Genomic DNA, 15864 nt, shown 5'->3' on the forward strand with positions numbered 1-15864 from the left:
TCTCCACTTTTCTAGCTCGTTTCATTAATACCAAATATTCATCGACCCTTAAAGGTACTAACAGCTGTTTGATAGAATCTTTTAATTCTGAAAGGAATTTGTAGCACTTTTCTTCTGTGATAGCGATCAACTGTGGCACATACCTCGATAGTGTAATGAATTCTGCTTCGTAAATGATCGTCTGCTCTCATTGCCTTAACTTGATGAATTTGTTTTGCATTTATCGTCGAGCGGATACGGATACAAACCACTCTTTAAAAAGGTTCATGAACTCCTCCCAACTTATCATCGTGTTGGGTATATCTCCTAACCTGTCCTGTTGTTGTCCATGCCACCACCTTTTGGATCCTCAATCAAGCACAAACGTCGCCAACGATACTCTTCTTTCATCTGGACAAGCCATGCTATCTAGTATATTTTTTATCCTCATTAGCTAGTTCTCCGCTTCAATTTGGTCTTCAGTTCCCTTGAACAAAGGTGGACGTAGATCTTGAAATATTTTTTAGTACTTATCCACAACAATTATATTACTAGGCTGCTATCTGGACTCTTGAACCAGCTGAGTCATCACTGCCATCATTTGGGTGAGGATATTCATGTTCACATAAATAGTATGCTGTACTTTGTTTTCTATTAGATTTTCTTCTTTTATAATTTCGGGTGTATCACCATGCCTGAATGAATAATAATTATTACTTTGAGCTAACTTTAATTTTTATTAAAACTTTCTTATAATTATCCTATTGGCTTTTTTATCAATATGTAATTAATTAATCCTAAATCTTGAGTTCTGATGCTACTTTTATCATGACCCAACTCGGGACTTGGAATTAATCAAGACGGGTATAGACAGTCTGACGGTGTGAATTAAATTTTCTATATTAATCTATAATTTAACAGATGAAAGAGTCGCTGCAAATTAATTTAAAATGATACAATTAAAATTATCTCATTTCTGATTGCCCGCATATTCTATAAACGTCTTACTTTCTATCTATCATCTTTAAACGCTCAATTAACCTGAAAAAATAGTTTAAGATAATAATAAACTAAAAAAACCAGCGAATACTCATACTTCTGAACTGCAACAATACAACAAAAAAGAATAATATGCATGCCAGTTAAATATTACAAATATTTAACGTGTTTTTAAAGAGTCTATATCAATATCTTGACAATATCATTTCATATTTATACTACCATCACATGAGTACCGTCTAAAAATTGTTTCAATTAAGATTTCAATATCAAGGCTATTTTCTATATACATGCAAGTGTACCTTAGTCTTCCCCCACTAGTACCATCAAACGATGATTCCGTCATAGGCAGACATGCACATGCAAACATACTATAAATTATTTTATTTACATTCTAAATATCATGTAATATCTTTCTTTTATAACATATATGTGTAATAAATAAGTATAACTATGCAAATCATTCACATTCATTTCAAGATTATCAAATTGAATAATAAAACAGAATAATGATATTCTAGTTGCAGTAAGAAGATATCTTGAATAATAACATTCAAATGAGAGTGATTTAGAAGAATTACAACATTATTACCATAATTTAGAACTAAAAGTACTGACCTCAACGACGCTTAATTCAATAAGTGTTTCCCCGACGTCGACTCTTCTAATGTGAAAATCTAACACAAACATAGTATTCATATTACAAAATTTTAAAATAAAATATTTTTTTAATTATCTATTAAATTTACATTAATTATAATTTTTCATATTTTACTTTGTCATTTTTCCTATTATTATTAGACATATGAATATATATATATATATGTATATGTATATATATATATAATGAATCCAGGGGCTGAACGGACCTCTTTTTAAAGGGTATAAATTATTTCCCTAGGTCGAACATGAGAATGCTAAGGCAACGAAAAAAAAACTCAAGGGCTAATTTATTAAAAACGAAAAAGATACAAAAATGTTGTATGAGAGAGCTTAAAAGAAATCTCAACTCACACAATTCAACATACACAAAACCCAAATAAAGCAAAGATACATAAAGATAAAAAATCAAAAAGCCACCAAAGGACACAAAAGTGCTAGGGACATCCCACTTTAGTCCTCCCTCTGCCTTTAGTTCTTGGAATTGAGCCTGCTAACAAATTAGTAAGGTGAGTGCCATTGCCCGATGTAACCAAAGTATCATCCATCAGATTCGTGAGCTCAAGTAGGTCTCCATTCTTCTTCTTCCTCCTCGATGTGTAGACGTGCCATTCCTCATCCGATGATTGACTCATTTGATCAATAAATTGTTCCAAAGTTGGTTGGACAAGTGTAGGCTGTTACACAACATGATCCACATGATTTTGAGTGATAGTTACAGCTTGCTTGACCTGATGAGGTGGTAGTGAAACAGTAGAAGTATTGCAACCTGTAATAACAGTGATAGATTCTAGGGCAAATGGGGTCAAAGAATCTTCTTCTCACCCACGATAGGAGGTTCCAAAGACGACTGAATGGTTATAATATTGCCTGCGAGAATAGTGACGTCTTCGAGGGCATTTTTTTGATGATCAATATTGTCAATAACTTAGAGTTGATCAGGAGGAGATGAAATCACTGTCTCTAGCGGAGCACTGTACTTTTTTGGTCTGAGGTGTGGATGTAGATGGTGACATTGAGAACTGGAGTGATCGAACATACGACAGTTTGAACAATACGAAAGAAAAGACTCGATCACTACATTTTGCCAATACCCATGTTGTTGTATGCCTAACTAAATTTTCTAAGAAGCAGATGAAGTGATGTCTCTTTCAACAAGTACTCTGACTTCCAATGAACGGGAAAGATTAAAAGTAGGAATGTCCTTTTTGAGTAGTTTATCATAAGCTGAGGCAATAACGTAATCTTGAGTAAAATAATGAAATTTCAGATCAGAGAGTCAAATCCAAACCAGAATGATCGGAGGTTCAGTCTGAGGGTCAAAATCCATAGACTATTTGAGAATCTTCATTGCTCTATTATCAATCCAGATTATTCTTCTAACAAATAAACGCGTGTAATCATCTTCATTGTTAATTTGTATGAGAATGTGTATTCCATCTAAGAGTCCAATTTTTCACTCCCCAATCATATGCATAAGCTCAAATTCCTTACGAATCAGCTCTATTTTTGGATGACCATACAAAAATTTCCCAACTAAATTCACTCGACAAGAGGAGACAAGTTGAATACTTTCAGCTTTTGTAAAAAAGTTGGCAGATTTCCCATTCTTCCTTCCACGTTTCTTGATATCCTCCTCCCACTCAAACGAAGGAGGGAAAAAACACGATTTAGGTGTACCTGTGGCGGCATTGACACCCGCAAGAGCAACAACATACGATCTGTTCGAAGCCATCCCCAATAAATGAAGGTGTGGAGTACGAATAGTGAAGAAAGCAATGAAGAGCAAAGTCAGAATCCAGAAAGTCCAGGGAGCAAGAGCGGAAACCCCGCAAATTCAGCAGACGCAGGAAACAACCCGCCCAAATCGCAGCGACGCAGAAAAGGATGACGCCCCTGCGAAACAGCGCAGAAGCAGACGACGCCCCTGCGATCACGTCGAGCAGAGCGCAGAAGCGGCGACAACTCAAGCAGAGCGGCGACGACGAAGGAGATGCGACGCAGAGAGCAAGAGACACGATAAACCGAGCGACGCAGAGAGCCGAATCCAAAGCGGCAGACGTGAAAAGCCGACGAGGAATGTTAAGCAGAGACGAGAGAGATCGAAGCAGACACTAGGGTTCGCCGTGACCTTCCTGTAATGTTTATATACGTATGTATATGTATGTATATGTATATATATGTATGTATATGTATGTATATGTATGTATATATTATTTAAACTTCTTTAATAAATGAAGCTGGAGAAAAATTTGCGTACATAAGACGCACGCAGCGTTGCACACGTCAGGTATGTTACAGGAGAGTATTGGGGGTTATATCTGCGTTTTACCTCCTGTAACCTTTCTGTAATCTACCTGTAACTAGTAAGTTCGTGCTTCTGTTTTCATATATTTTTGGGTAGTTGCAATTGCTCAGTTTGGTACTTTCAAATTCACCACGTCTTTCCTTGTTGATAACAAATTGATATATTTTCCTAGGAGCCAGGTTGAGAGACTGGCGGAGAAATTGAGGGTCGGCGACGGTGGCAAAACCATGGAGGCGCGACATCACCATTGACGAAACTGGATGCTGCATGGCCGACGATGAAATCCATGATTGTATTGCTGTTTCATTTGATCGATGCCGCTTGCTGGTTGGATGTTCATCGGCAATGGAGGTGGTCCTCATCGGTGTTGTTAAGAGAAGAATTCTAGGCGGTGAAGGCAAGAGCTTCAAAGCAAGAGGATCATTCGGGAGACGAAACAAGCAAAGGTGGGGTAGTTTTGTGGCTTCAGTTTGAATGAGCAAGCCAGAGAGGACTTCGATGGGACCGACGAGGGTCTAACGATGGCAGAGCGGTGCTATGCAAGGAGCAACTGGTGAAATTGGTAAGATAGAAGTTTCAGAGGACTTTGTAAGCCACAATCCCACCGTTGCTTTTTTCGCTCTCTCCAATCGCGAGTGAATCATAAGGGTTACAGTCACGATAGAGGAAGATGGACGATTCTCTTTTTTGCAAACAAGGAGAAAATCCCATGCCAAAGTTTTGTTTTGGCTTTCTGATTTAACAAGAAAAGGTTTTAACCTCATTTCTTAGTAGAGAAAAGGAGTCACTTCTAAGGCTTTTGACGACCACCCATTGCAACTATTACATCTCGACTTGAATAAAAAAATTTCAGCGAAGAAGTGTGGGAACAATTATTGATGTGTTAGAGAGGGAATATGTAGGCATTTATGGGTTTCAATTTACTTAATTTATTTATTTTCCGCTTTTTTATTCAATTTTTAGCAGTCAACAAAAAGAAAAGCCTTCCAAGAGAACCCTTATGTAATATGGCTCATTATAGCCCTATAAAAAAATCAATCCATAAACTTTCGCGACCAAGCCCGAGGGCTTGAAATTAATCAAGATTGATATGAATGATCGGACGGTGAGATTTGAGTTTTTAATATTCAGTATTATTTAACAAATAAAAAAGTCACTAAAAAGTTTAGTTAAAATAATATAATTAATTTAACTTCATTGCAGGTGTTTGTGTTCTCTATGAATAATTTCTCATATATTACTCGTCTTTTAATCAATTAATTACACATGAAAAGTTAGTTTAAATTACAGTGAGTTAACCAAAACCAATATACACTCACTCTCCTAAATTAAAATAATACAAAAAAAAAAAGAAAATAATATGCATGCTAGCTAAGCTTTTAATAAATTAGTATAAAATATTTGATAATTTATGAATATAATCACTCATGATATTTCATGCTAATCAATGTGTTTTACTATATCAATAACATATCTATAACATTCAATATCTGTACAACCGTCACAGAAATACCATTAAAAATTGTACCAGTTAAGGTACTTCAATTTTCATTTATGTGCACGGGTACCTTAGCGTTCTCCTGCTAGTGCCATAAATGGGCGAATCCATCATAGCAAATAATGCACATGCAAAATATTATAATAAACGTTATTTAGTAATGATTCTTTCATTCTCATTTGTATAACAATCAATATACTTTTATGTGATTTAATATCTATGATAATTTAAACACTACTGAGTATACACGCCACTCCAATAATATGAACAAAATTTAATATAACCTTACATCATGGGTATGCAATGTTATAAATAGAACTGTAAGAAGAAGCAACATATTACTATAGCATAAGAATATGAGTACTCATCTTGATGAAGATTTATTTGTTCTTGGATTTGCTATAATTTTGACTTTTCTAAAATTGAATGCGTATAACTAACATGGTATTCATATTATGAAAATTAATTTATTCATATTATGTTAATTAATTATTAATTTTACATTATTTAAGTATTAATTTTCATCATGTTACTTTATGAGATCCTAATTAAATTTATTTTTCTATACAATATATATACATTAAATTATAATAGAAACCCAAACTTACTTTACAGATGCTTGCTTAGGTCAATCTCCCTCCTCTAGTTTTAAAAATTACTTTTAAATCTCGGTCAAGTTCTAATCCACGCGAACGAAAAACTCATATTCCCCCCTCTGCACTCGAGGTTCGCCTCTTTTCTATATGCATGAGAGCTCCTTCCTCTTGTCTTCCTTCGATCGACCAGGGAACCACTCCTCTTTCCGTCGTAGTAGCTTTCTCCTACAGAGTCGCCCGACCTTCGCACCAAAAGCCTTCTGCATGTGTAAACGACATCACCGTCTTCTCTGTCGTAGATGCATGCGATAGCCACCGCGTTTTGAGGCTCTTTTTCTGTTGTGCATGTCAATCAACCCTAAGGCAACAATTTATAGAAAGAACATACCCATTCGTGTTCTCAACTGTTCCTTTTCTCTCCCTCTCTTCGACTCCCTCTTTTCGGCTCCCTCTCTTGGACTCCCTTGAGAAGATGAAACGAGCCATCACATAAATATTGGCCAGCCATTGAATTGCAACAAATTGCACAAACAACTAAACACCATTTTAGAAGAAGATCTAACACATGAAGTGTAATGGAATTAATGTAATGAACAGTAAAATAAAGCAAAGATAATAACAAGGAAATTTGCATGAAAAAGAAAAGGACTCGAGGGAAATTTATGTTAGTATTTTTTTTAATTTGGATAACTATTAAGTCCCTATATTATGTTTAAAAATTTGAAGAAATACTTGGCGTTTTGATTTAAGATGAATAATTAGTAATTTTGGAAAAAGAATAAGTGAATAATCAAGAAAGAGATCCACTCGAGGTAGTTTGCCAAATATAATGTTTAATTTTATCTCTAAGAAAGGTTCTTAAGCTTATAATAGGATAAATAAAGTAAAAAGATTGCAATAATAAAATTCTTTATAAAAATAAAATTGAAAGATTAAAAGATTAAATTATTAATATTAATACCAACTTGTATTTGTATATAATAATCGTTTTGAAAGTTATGGATCTTGTGAAAGTAAAAGGAAGATCGTAAGAATATATAAAGAGAGAGCGTGTACAAATTTTTTTTTAGAAATTAAAAAATATTAAATAAAAAATTTAAATTCGTGGTTATGTTTATATGTGCTAAACTAAAGGAGTTGGCAAGTAAGGATTAGATTACATCACAACTTTCTAAAAGTTATGGTGAGTAATTACTTTTTCTAAAACTATATTAAATTTATTTTTTAATTTTTTTAATTGCAATTCATGTTTTCAGAGATTAGGTCATGATGATATAGACAAATTAAATAAATATTTAATATTTTAAAATGGTTCCATATAATATGCTTACGTTGAAAACTTAAAAATTAATTCTACGATTGAAAAAAATTAAATGAGAATTAAAAGAAAAATAAATGTATAAATTCATTATAGGAATCAACTCCTTCTGGTATTAATTGGGGATACTATTGTTTCCATGGATGCAAATAAAAAGAGAAAAATGCTTGGAAAAAGAAATAAAAATGGATGTGCCTTTTGGTACAATATTTTTAAACAATGTTTCTGTGATAATTTCTTAAATAAAATACAATTAAAAATGTGAAAAAATATTTAATTAAAGGAAATGCAAATAATTAAAGGATTTTTATCTTTTTTGAACATGTATGTTTTAACATATGCATAAAAAGTTTAGTTCACGGTAGAAATATAATTTAAAAGTTCTGTTTAACTGTTTGATTTAGGAAATACATCTTTGAGTTAAATAATTCACATGAGAGATTATGTTTATGTAAGAAGATTTGAAAATATATATAAGTAATACATTTTATCTTGTGTTAAGTTTCTTTTCTAAAATTGTTGTTGCAATCTGAATATTTTTATTTTATGCAAGATGTTTTAGAAATCAAGCGGTTCTGTTACTTTTGAAGGTTTGAATGATTTGTTGTGGTTTGTTATAAATATTAGAATAGTATGAAACTTCCTTCAAATGGTTTATTGCCGCCTTAATAATTCCAAGCTCTCTGGAATAGAACTAGACTTTTTTTAACAGTTGTTGGGCCATGATTCTTAAAGTTTCCTTTGTTATTCAAGGAAGCAGAATCCTAGAATATAATGCAATGCGAAATTGGGCCTGAACTTTACCTTAATGGGGGTTAAGTTTTTGTTTAGTAGTTGTTTTGATTAATAGTCTTGGTTGCTGAACTAAAACATTATGGGGGTTAAGTTTTTGTTTAGTAGTTGGTTTGTTTAATAGTCTTGGTTGCTGAACTAAAACATTAAAGATGTTTGGTTTTATTTGCTAAAACGTGATTCTCTTTATAACTTAAGACCTCACTGAAACTTGTTATATGAAGTTATTTATGATCAGATAAAACTAAATTAAGTCCAAAATTACCACTAAGGTTTGTTTCTTGACAGACTATGTTACTTAAGAACATACTCATGACAAACTTTGGAGAGGATGAAGACCTACTTCTAGGAGAGCTGCAATTCTCATTTATCGCATTCATGGTAGTCAAATATTCATTAAACTTTTTTTTTTTTCAAAATTCATTCGTCCAAGGCATTTGCATACATAACACACAATTCTTATGTATTAACATATCTCACACTTAAAAATTTCATATTTACAGACATAGCACTCAAAATTTTAATATCACAAAAAATAGCACCAGTGTAAGTGAAATATATCTTTTCATGCAAAAGTTTAAAATGCCAAAGTGCTATATACGTAAATATGTAAGTTTAGGTGTGAGATATGTAAATCCATATAAATTGTGTGCTACCTATGTAAATTTTCCTTTATTTTTTTTGCACTGAACACAGCAAAGAAATGCAGATGGGGCAATCATTGGAAGCTTTTATCCAGTGGAAAGATTTAGTAAGCCTTTTTTTCAGCTGTACTGAGGCAGTAAGTGTTCCTTAACACCATTACTTGGCTTCTGTAGCTTTCTGCAGTTGACTCGATGTTTCCTTGTTTTATTTTTGTAAATTATTTTTGTTGATAACTCCTGACATTACATTGTTTTAATGCTATGGATGCACTTCAAGATCCCTTACCACTACATTGTGCTAAATTTCTACATTGTTAATAATTGTCAATCTTTTATCACAATTCATGATGATTGGTAGTACAAAACTGGCAAGCAGTGCCTTGCTTTACTAGTTGTGTTCTAAATGCTTATAAAATCTTCAAGCTAATTATTGCTTTGCATTTTTTGTTGGTGTCAGTTTAATTGATTTTAACACTTTAACAACAACAACAACTGTTGACCTCATTTTTGAGGTAATTACTCTTTTCCTTAGGATCTTAGGATCTAGCTCTAGGTATTCTATTGACTATTTTAGAAAACTAGAGCTTGAACCCATCCCTTTAGAAATTCCAACCACTTCTCGATTCTCTTATGGTGTCTCACCTGGGTGTTCTCAAACTATCGTCCTATGGTCGAGTGGTTAAGGGCTATCATGTGGAGACTCAGGGAGAAGGAGAATCTCAAGAGGATTTCAAGCCTTAGGAAAATCTCTTAAGGACTTTATTATCACACACACACACAAACACAAAATACACAAAATTCACTAAATTGCACAAGGTCAGACTAAAATTGAACTTAAACAGATTTAATAGATGGGTGAAAATGAAAACTTCTCCGGACGACCACCGATGATAAAATGGACCACGCCAACGCGTCTGAGACACCAATTTTAACCAGGAAAGACATTCATATTGCCATAATTTCCGAAAATGACACGTAAATTGATGAATTCGTCAAAATGACTTCCGATGGTAAAACAGACAGTGCCAGCGCGTCCGGAACGTTAAAATTACCTAAAATAGACATCAATTTTGTTATATTTTGACACACGAATAAAAAGTACGAATCAAATTTTATTTTCAAGGAATATTAAATATTTTATTACTTATAATATTAAAATTATAATCCTAAACCCTATTTCCCTTCTACCCACACACTTAAACCCTCGTCTGACTCGTTCCATGGCTCGATACCGTGGCTTGATCCCGCGGTGCTCGTCCCACTCCCCTCGTGTGCCTTAGTTCCCGCGGACAATCCACGCGGCAATTTCTTCTCCCTTTCTCGACTCTTCCTTTGCCGTTCGCATACGCGGCTCGCCTCCTCGAGCTCCCCTCGACTTTTTGGCTCTCCAATTGCAAGAGGCAAGCTGGCCGACCCTTCTCCTTGTCGAGGCTTTACTGTCTCCCTCTTTACTTTAGCAATTACTATCTCGTCGTGTGATTCGTTTACTAGTGAGGCTGGTTGGTGGCTCTTTCCCCTCTCTTCTATGCCTATAAAATGACTTCTTAGTTTACTGTTTTGGGTTGTTGAAAATTTTTTGAGAGAAAAGTGAAGTTGTGGTTTTACTGTTGGAGGTCTTTAGAGAAGAAAACTCTGCTGAAATCTTTCCTAAGTTTGATTCTCGTGTGCTTGGAGTGTGGAGCATTCGTGGTGTGCTGTTTTCTGAGGCTTTTAGGAAGAGAAGCTTTGCCGAAATCCTTTCAAAGCTAGAATTCTCGTGTGCTTGTGGTGCGGAGCATTCGTGGTTGCAAATTTTGTTTTAAATCTGCTGAAAAAAGGTATTCCCCTCTCCTCTATTTTTGCACTATTTCGGATGAACTTCCTATCTCTTCTAAAATATGTGGAAGCAAGATTTGGGTATGTTTTGAGATTTAAGCATGAAATAATTCCTATAAACATCAAAATATAGCATGTATGGGCTGCCTTTGTTCTTCTTGCTTGAGATATTTGGAAGTATCATAGTGGTAGTTTTGAAATGAAATTTGCCCCTATAGAAATGCATGTTAGAATGGATTATCAGAGCTCTTTATTATTATTACTCATGTTCAAAACGAATGTTGGAAAGTGCTGGCTCTAAAAAAAAAATCTATTTAGGCTTATCAATTTCATATTATCTATCACTATTTGAAAGCAAATGCTGGAAATTTTCTCTATTTTTGCCCCCTTGTTTTTTCGCTCGGTTTCATCCTTATGCTGCTCGGTTTTGCCCCTTGCCTTGGTTTTGGTTTTTTTTTATTATGCTGGACTGGATGTTAGCTGGAGTTATGGTTCTGTCATGGCCCATTTGGAGGGCCCGGTTTTGGCTTTATGATAGCTGGAAATTGCATTTTCATTTAGCCCATGTGTTGGGCTCGGTTTTAGCTTCTATTAGGATGGATTTAACTGAAATTTTAACATTATCTTTGGCCCACTTTGTGGGTTCGGTTTGGACTCTTTTGGAATCAAATTTATGCTGGAAATATTCTTTTTGTTTTGACCCACTTGTTGGGTTTGATTTGAGCTCTTTTGGAATTAAACCATGGATGAAAATATTCTCTGTCTTGGCCAATTTGGAGGGCTCGGTTTTGGCTTTGTCAGCTAGAAAATATGATTATGTTTTGTTTTTTCTTGTGGGCGGGGGTTTGCCCCTGTGTTGGGCTTGGTTTGCCCCTAGACCGGGGCTGGGTTTGGCCCTTTGATGGGCTCGGTTTAGCTTCTTTTGGCATCATGTCTTGGCTGATATCCTTGCTGTTTTTGGCCCCTTTGGTGAGTTCGGTTTTGGCTTCTTCCAGGTTGAATTTAGCTGAAAGTTTTACATTAGTTTTGGCCCATTTGAAGGGCTCGGTTTGGGCTTCTTTTGGTGTTATATGTTGGCTAAAATCTTTTACTGTTTGGTTCATTCCTTGGGCTCGGTTTGACCCCTTTGTTGGGCATGGTTTGGTTGGGGGCCTCCTCTTTAATGCTCCTCAGTTTTTTTCTTTATGGGTAATCAAGTTTGTCATCCCAAAATTCATGAATTTCAATATCTCTCTCTATGTGAGAATATTTAATGTAAGGGCTGTCATACTTTATGTGATGAAAGTGGGTTCGGTCCTAATAATTTGAAATAGCTTGTCCATTCACTCTCTTATGTATATCAAAGGCGATGTAATGGCAGTACCTATGGTGGTTTCCTTTTTGCTGCCTTGGCTGTGAGCCTTACTTGGTGCCGCTGCCTTTGTGGTCTTCTTCTTTGCCTCTACCCGTGAGCCTTAATACTATGGTTGGTGTTGTGGCTGGTTGGGATTTAGCTTGCTTCTCATTTTATCCTAGCTATGAGCTTTTCCTATGGCTCTTTTATGTTAAAGATAGTTGGTTCAGGCTTGGCTTTCTGCTACTGCCCCTGCCCGTTAACTTTATCCTATTTGCTGTCTTAAATTGTGAAGTTATGCTGAAACTTGATGATGCATTTCATGATTTTGTTACTTGTGGGCTTGCTATGAAGTTTGGCTACTCTCTTTCCTGGCCTTACCCGTGAGTCCTTTCTTTTCCGGCCTTATGCGTGAGCACTGCTCTCTTTTCTCGCTTTACCCGTGAGCTGGTTTTGGGCCTGGTTTGTTCTCTTTGTGGTCCTTGGCCGTGAGTTTGTTTGGGGCTTGGTTGCTCTCTTTCTTGCCCCTATCCGTAGGCTTATTCTGTGGTGGCCTTCCCTTTCTTGGCTCTACCAGTGAGCTTAAATGTGTGGTGGCCATTCCTCTTTATTGTTGCCCCTGGTTATGAATATTTATTTGGTCTTATCTAAATAACTCCATGATTATATGAAATAAAAATTTTTTAATGAAAGGAAGAAATTGAAAGGATTTGCGAATAGTATGAAATTGTTATTTGGAAAAGAGTTTTGGAAGTTTGATATTAAAATTTGGTTGACATAAATGCTATATTTTGATTCAGGATTACGTGTGTGAGTGCATACAAGGAATGAAGCCATGGGTATAGTGCTATGTTAATTTTGAGCCTATTTTAACCTATTTGAAACCAAGAATTGGAAAGGATTCCCTTTCTGGGTTGATCCAGTTCTATAAACTTTGAGAAAATGATATCATTTTTGGATTGATTCAAGGATCTTGGGCTCTCTTTTGAGGTTTGCTTCACCTTTTTATCTTTCGATCTTTTGGGTGGATCAATTCCTCCTCTATCTCATCCCAATTTTTATTCCTTTTTTTTCTTGTTTCTTGATTCAGTTTTCTGTGCTTATGTCTGATACATAAGTGCTCATATGTAATCTTTTGTTATATATGAGACCATCAAACAAGGTCGCAAGTAGGTCGATTTTGTTTTGGGGCGTAGGGCGATGATGACAAAGACACGCCGGTGGTAGAGCAGAATGATATCTCATTTTACAACACCAGGACTCAATTCTGGGATCTGATGAAATATAGGATGAAAGTATCATTCACTGACATAAGACTAGCGGGGGACCCGTACCTTCTTAGGTTCTTGGTGGTCCTATGCCCAATGATGTGATCAACTTGTGGACAACTATACTTTTTAAAATTGACAAAACAAATTGATAAGAACATATACAATGTTTTATAAAAAATATTTTCAATACAAAATTAAAAATAACTTTTCTTTTGTATGCTTGAAATATATGTGCATGCTAAAACTTAAATTTTAAATATGTTGCAATTGGGTTGTCCACTTGTTGATTACTGATCTTGGGCTAAGGAGTACCCTCCTAAGTTAGGTTCAGTAAGATATCCTTCTAGTGGAGTGGCGTGCTTTATACATCCGGGTGACCGATAGTAGCCTTCGGCGTCCCTCGAGTACAAATATATATATTTGAGCCTAGCCCCAACCCGAGTGCTTGTGGTCCCCTCTTTTCGGACTTTTTCATATGTTTTCTTGGAATTTTTGGACAAAGCACTCGTAGTCTTTTCTCTGGGATTTCCCCGAGATTTTGATAGTTTTATTTGAATTATTACTCGTCAATTTTCCCGAGCTTTTTGTCGTGGATTTATTTGTCGATTTTCTCGAATTTTCCAAGCAATGTTTCTTTTGATTCATACAGTGAATAATAGTTAGCTTAAAGAAGCAGCAAACCTCTCAAATATACAGATGTGATTTACATTGCAACATTTTTATTTCATAGCATGATATACTGTTCTCCTAGCATGTTGTATTTTTTTTTATATACCATATGCTTTATTTGTTTTGATATACAATATACCTTAGTTTAGGAAAACCTAATGGTTACATAGGATTGAAATCAAACCAGGTGCTACAACGAAGAGCTTGGAGCAAACAGCGTGGGCAGCTCGACGAGGACATTCAAAAAAGCGACTTCAAGATGGATTTGCAACATCAAAACACATTCACACCGAACACTTTCCTTAGTTTAAATAACAACTCATACGAGTTCGAGGTGGTTTGCCTAGCGCAACGTAAACGCTCATATATCACTTTTAGGCTTTGCACAATCATATTGTGCAATTATAAGTCCTAAAACTTTAGGATTCCGAGGTTATCGTACGGTACTGTGTAAATACTCCCATCTTTTTAGACTATTTGCACGATCAGATATTGTGCGATTATAAGTCTTAAATTCTAAATAAATTGCAGGATTAAAACATTAAATAACATCATTTCAAAGACATAAAACCAAAGAATAGGATAGTTTGGAAATCATCGGGGTTTTCCTCGAATGGTTTTCCTCGGATTCGTGATATCCCCTACTTTTCATTCCTTTGGATTCCTTAAGATAATTGTTCTTATTTGAGCTACTCCTATTTGATCTTCTCACGTCCGATCTTGGAAACCTAAATTTTGAAATCTGAAAGGTAAAACCACTGATCTTAATCGAGAGTTTTCTTAAGTGATCCCGGTCATTTAAGATGTAATTAACTATAGGGGATTGCCGTTGTAGGGAACTTGGAACGCAGGTAAAATAAACCCAATCTAATCCTTATGTTAGATAGAGGAACTTGTTGACCTTATATAAAATATTTCGTGGACCAAACAAATGTCACAAATTCTTTAATTTAGGTGATTGAACCTACTACAAGTGATATGTTTATTCTTCGGGATAAATATATTACTTGCGGTATCGTGATCAGTCATCCAAACTATCCAAAATGTTAGACCCGTTTGGTCTCACATATTTTAAAATTAAAATGTTACTTTTCAAAAAAAAAAAAAAGATCATATTTATATTTAAATCATGTTCATATCTTACAAAATTATCTTTTTCCTTTAAAATCATAAAATTAATCTCTTTTTCAAAATAAAATGGCCGACAACAACAAAGCCTTAATCTCACTACGTGGGGTCGGTTACATGAATTCTTTTTCTCCATTGCGTCCTATTTAGTGACATATTTTCATTTAGTTCTATTAAATTAAGATCATTTTGAATACAATAAGCCCAAGTCTTCCTAGGTCTACCTCTGCCTTTCTCAACACAAGGCGAATCTAAAACATCTACTCTCCTAACCAGATGATCAGATGGTCGACGTTTAATGTGACCAAACCATCTAAGACAATTTTCTCTAATTTTGTCCGTCACAAGAGCTACACCAACCCTATCACGGATAATTTTATTTCGCATTTTGTCTCTAAGTGTAAAGCCACTCATCCACCTAATCATTCTGATCTCGGCAACACTTAATTTATTATTATGCTTCTCTTTTAAAGGCCAACATTCAGTGCAATATAGCATTGCAGGTCTCACCACCGTCTTATAAAATTTTTCTTTCAGTCTTAGCGGTACTTTTCTATCACACAAAAGACTCGAAGCTTTCCTCCACTTCAACCAACCAACTTGAATTCTACTATTAACATCCCCATCTATATCACCATCGCTTTGAACAACAGACCCAAGATATCTAAATCGTTCACACTTTTTAATAATTTGATCACCCAAAGTCACACTTCTGTCACTAGAGTTATTACTACTAAAATTACATTCCATGTATTCAGTTTTAGTTCTACTTAAATGAAGGCCTCTAGACTCCAATGTAGACCTCCATACTTCAAGCTTTTCCTGGGCTTTTTCTCTCGTTTTATCCACGAGAA

At 35.1% G+C, this 15864-nt stretch overlaps 1 protein-coding gene across 2 annotated transcripts in view; it reads left to right on the plus strand.

The window, feature by feature from the left end:
* The window catches only part of LOC110032043 (protein AAR2 homolog), a gene marked incomplete at its 5' end in the record, with an annotated part of 72583 nt that overhangs the window by 16280 nt on the left and 40439 nt on the right, over positions 1 to 15864 (plus strand). For both annotated transcript variants that reach the window (XM_020735552.1, XM_020735551.1), the window contains 2 exon segments: positions 8439 to 8531; positions 8860 to 8931. In XM_020735552.1, the coding sequence (XP_020591211.1) occupies positions 8439 to 8531; positions 8860 to 8931 (165 nt within the window).

The sequence above is a fragment of the Phalaenopsis equestris genome, unplaced genomic scaffold, assembly GCF_001263595.1.
Source record: "Phalaenopsis equestris unplaced genomic scaffold, ASM126359v1 Scaffold000877, whole genome shotgun sequence".
NCBI classification, from domain to species: domain Eukaryota; kingdom Viridiplantae; phylum Streptophyta; class Magnoliopsida; order Asparagales; family Orchidaceae; genus Phalaenopsis; species Phalaenopsis equestris.